This window comes from Vicia villosa, unplaced genomic scaffold, assembly GCF_029867415.1.
Source record: "Vicia villosa cultivar HV-30 ecotype Madison, WI unplaced genomic scaffold, Vvil1.0 ctg.000920F_1_1, whole genome shotgun sequence".
NCBI lineage: Eukaryota > Viridiplantae > Streptophyta > Magnoliopsida > Fabales > Fabaceae > Vicia > Vicia villosa.
Window position 1 is genome coordinate 330703 of NW_026705414.1, and position 4799 is coordinate 335501.

Here is a 4799-nt window from a genome sequence, read left to right on the forward strand (position 1 = left end):
ATGTATTTTATTTTTTTTATTCGAAATTTTTGAAAAATGAATATAATTTATGGACTAATCAAATATTTAAGATATAATTGAGAAAATTTTGAAAAATAAATATAAAATATTACAATTTTTTTAATTCCAGTCTTTTAACATCATAAATAGTTTTTTTTTAAAGATAAATTGACCTCTAAAGCTTTTTAAGACTATCACACGAAAAAGAAAAATAAACTAATAGATAAAAACAAATCGAAATAAATAATTAAAATAAATTGAGTATTGTGAGGAGCAACATTACATGTGCACAATTGCTACAATCAATTTGAAATACATGATATTATCAAAAATGTACAAATTTAATTAATTGAAAAAGACTGTTAATTGTTGTAATCCATGATAAAAATATATATTTAGAATAACTAAATTTACATAAGGAATGTAATTTTGGAGAAAAAATAAAATCATAGATGATTACTATAAAAAGCAAAATAATCTATGTAATATTCCTTATTGCAATGATTCAATGGTAGTGAAAAATAAAGTTAATATAGTTAATGGAAGTAATTGATTTTTTATATATAAGAAACTGAAAACGTGAAGTATGTTAAATAGTGGAGGTAAAATATCAGTGTTATATCATCAATTTTTTTAAGTTAAAAGAAAAAGTTTGTAATTGTTTTTTTTATCACCAAGATAAATAAGAAAAAAAACATAAAGTTTGTAAATGCTTTTTGATCACTAAGGTAAATAATAATTAAACAAATTATGACAAATTGATTAAAAAAATGATGATAAATTTGATAAAAAGAGATAATTAATGTCTTGATTGTATCAAAGAAACTCTATAGAACAAAGATAATAGGTCTTAGTATAGTGTGTTGTATAGTGCAAGGCAAAGTCACATCAACTATATTTATCTCTATGTCTTTTTTCCTTTTCATCATCACACATGTTTTTTAGTATTATAAAAGATGGTCAAAATAATTTTTTATTTTTTATTTAATGTTACATATTCAAAATAAATAATAATTACAATGATAATTAATAATATTCAATATATTATTATACCATTTATAATATATTAAATGATTGATAAGATGTTAGTATTATTTTATACTATTTATAATACTTAATAATAATTAATAATATTTGTATAATTGATGAAAATATAATCTTATCATCTTTCTTTTCATTTCATGATGCTACATTGTAAGGTAAATTTTAATTCAAATATTTAAAAAAAAAATTGGAAATCCAAATATTTTCTTTCCCATTCTATTAATCAATGGTCTTTTCCTATCCTACTCCTACCTATACTCTCACTTCATTCTCTCTCTTCAACAACCTTCTTTTACACTCAATCATATCTTCCCAAGACTAAAACTCAATCATCTTCCATCTTTTTCTTACAACTAATTTATTCTTCTAATATTTATTTTCTTCTATTTTTCTATTACATTTTTTTAGCTTCTATCATTCACATATTTTATAATAAAATTGTATTTTAGATTAAAAAATCTTATTGATCTAAATGTTTTTAAAGGTACGAGACATTTTTCTATACGTTAAATTATTATTTTTCTAGGGTACCGAACATTTTTCTATATATTCAATTATTATTATTTCACGAGTACCAGATATTTTTTATATATTTAATTTTTTTTCACGGGTACCAGACACTTTTCTGAACATTCAATTATTATTTTTTTACGGGTACCAGACATTTTTCCATACATTCAATTATTATTTTTTCACGGGTACCAGACATTTTTCTATTAAAAAATATACATCTGAAACAACTGCACGTCCCATATCAGAATCTGTGCGAACGCATGAGTTTGTTAATAGTATTTTTTTAAAGGGAATGAATCAATTGACACCAAGGTTTGACACCAAATACTATCCATTTTTGTATTAATATTAATCTAAGTATATGTTTGGTTTGGCGTTTCCATTCCAATTTTCACGTCCACTTGTCATTAAGTATATGTTTAGAAGCTACAAATTGTATCATTAGCTTGGACGTGCGGTGGCGTTTGCTTAGATGAAAAAACAGACACACGCCAAATTGACAATTATTTTGAGACAGAGGAAATATATTATTAATGACAAGTGTTATTTTTAAATTAATGACTAAACTTTAATATATTTTTTTAATAAATGGGAACAAGTTTTTTTAATCCAAATAATTTTATTTTTTAATCCATATATCAATAAGCTCTTTAAGTTAAATAATTTTGTTTTTCTTTTTTACATTCTTATTATATTGATTATTAACAGGACATGGAATTATTGATCAAAATATTAATTATTAACGGGACATGAAGTTACTAATCAAAATTTTTTTTATTAATTATACATTCAATTATTTACTTTTTACGGATAACAAGATATTTTTCTATTAAAAGTATATCTGAAACAAATGCACGTACCGTTCCAGAACCCGTGCGGACGCACGGGTTTGTTACTAGTTTCAACAAGTATTCTTTCATATTCACGGGTAAAGTATCAAACTCTCATGACGACACGAGACTTCGCTATGCGTCTACTGAGCCACACTACTTTGAGAGTTGAAACTCAGTTACTCTCAATTACTAACGCACTTGCTATAAATCTTTTCAAAAGTTTTGTAAGAAAATGAAAATTTGTTACCAACATTCAAAATCAAAGAAGACCACAGTCACGCTTCTTCCTTTTTTGCCCCATCTCAACACATATCAATCTTGCAACTCTAGTTGTACTACTAATTTTCCCTTGTCAACCTTAAGTTTCAAAACCATTGCAGGTTTTAAATGAATAAGTGGTGACATCTTCTTTGATAACTTCATTTTCACAATGATTTCGTCCCATCTTTTCAAGGAGCTCAACCAGGCTTCTTATTGCAACTTCAGGGTCTTCATTCTGTAAAAAATGCTCACCCACCTCTGCAGGAGTGATCTTCGCCTTCTCAAGCAACTTGTCAACCTCAACAAAGAGTGGGTGCTCTTTCATTTCAAGGTAGTTCGAAGCCAGCTCTCTGAACACAGATGGATTGCAGTAAGACAAAGATATGTGTACATCCATGCGCCCTGGCCGCAGAATAGCAGGGTCCAACTTGTCTATGTGATTTGTAGTGAACACGATAACCCTCGCTTCCCCACAGCTAGACCATAAACCATCAATGAAATTGAGGAATCCTGATAAAGTCACCTACAATTAACATAACATAGATCACAACATCACATTAAAGACCATAAGACTTGTTGATGATCACAATTGGATTATCAATGATTCTACCAATTTTGTTTACCCAAAAATTATGACTAACTGGATACAATTTAATTTTGGATCTGCTGGCAAAATGGTAATAACCACTAGAAACTCACATACATAATTATGAGTATCAGGCAAAATTAGCAATGCCGACTTCTACTCCTAAAACTAGGATTTGCGAACGGTCCAATTTTATTTTATGATAAAGTAATCAATGAAGCTTTTAATCTTAAATCTTTTCTTTTATTCCAGTCTAAACTATAGCATGCAATCTAAGTAATGAAATACTAATTTTATTGCAATCTGATAGAAAATCGATAAACTTAATTGAGAGAGAAAAATTACCGGAGGCTTATCAGCAAGCCAAGGAGGGACTCTAGATGCACGGCGATTATGAAGCTCAACGGTACAATCAATATCCTCAACAACAAGAATAGAACGATTCCCAATCGACATCAACAAACTCCTAAGCTCATTATCCTGCTGAACATCACTTAATTGCAAATCATAAACATCAAAAATGAGGTAACTAGCCATAGCAGCAATCAAACTTGATTTTCCACAACCTGGTGGACCATACAACAAATAGCCTCTTTTCCAAGGTTTACCAACCCTCTTATACAACTCCTTACCCGCCCGAAACATATCCAAGTCATCAAGAATCATATTCCTAAATTCATTATCCATCGCTAATGTCTCAAATGAAGCAGGATGATCCAGAGCCACAGATTGCCACGCATTTCCGAATCTTTTCAACACTCTTTCGTTCGAGAGAGTGAAAAGCTTCAGCGTCATCCGTTCTTCTTGAATTTCTTCCGCGTTTTCCATTAAAAATGGAAAATACCTGGATAAAGCCATGTCTCTGTGTTTCTTGTTAAACCTTACCTCGAAGCGACGAACACTCGATTTCACGTGATGTTCGTCGCTTGTACCAGGTGTTTTAACGTACGTTGGCGGAATCGCTTGTTCGATTAATCTCCACTTGAAATCAACGCGTATGAACCTGTGGATGATTTCGTCGTTGCGATGGATTACGACGGAGATGTTCTTCTCCTTAGGTCGCAGTACGGCTTTGAATCGCTTAGGGTGTTGAGCGATGTCGGGATGGAGGTAAAGCTCAGCGGCTTGGAAGAGTCTGTTGTAGGCTAGGTTTTCGTGATCGTATTCGTCGATCACTATGGTGGTGAGTTCGTTGGAGAGTGAGGTTGTGAATTGAGAAAGCTTGGAGCGGAGGTAGTGGTAGAGTTCGTGTGGGAGGTAGTTATGAAGGAGGGAATGGAGCAACGCGGCGGCGGTGGCTAGTGAAGAGACGGTGGAAACCACCGCTAGAGTGGAAACCACCGTTAGAGGGGAAGGGAATCGCATTTCAACGGTGAGGTTTGTTAAGGGAAGAGAGTGGTGCGCGGGAAAGAGTGAAATGAAATGGATATTTGAGAGGGAGGAAGGCGTGAATCTCGGAGGAGGTTGTTAGTTTGTTATGATTTATCCTTTATCTTTGATCAACATTTCATTTTAGAAGGAATAAAAGAAATTAGAAGTGCCAAGAAGCTCCAAGACTTATT

At 31.4% G+C, this 4799-nt stretch overlaps 1 protein-coding gene across 1 annotated transcript; it reads right to left on the reverse strand.

Annotated features, from left to right (window-relative positions):
• Nucleotides 1-2233: 2233 nt before the first annotated feature.
• Nucleotides 2234-4799, reverse strand: LOC131632225 (AAA-ATPase At3g50940-like). Its single transcript, XM_058903005.1, has 2 exons — nt 3583-4799; nt 2234-3174 (listed from the first exon to the last, which is right to left on the reverse strand). The coding sequence occupies exons 1-2, from the start codon at nt 4600-4602 to the stop codon at nt 2749-2751; spliced, it is 1446 nt and encodes a 481-aa protein (XP_058758988.1). The 5' UTR covers nt 4603-4799; the 3' UTR covers nt 2234-2748.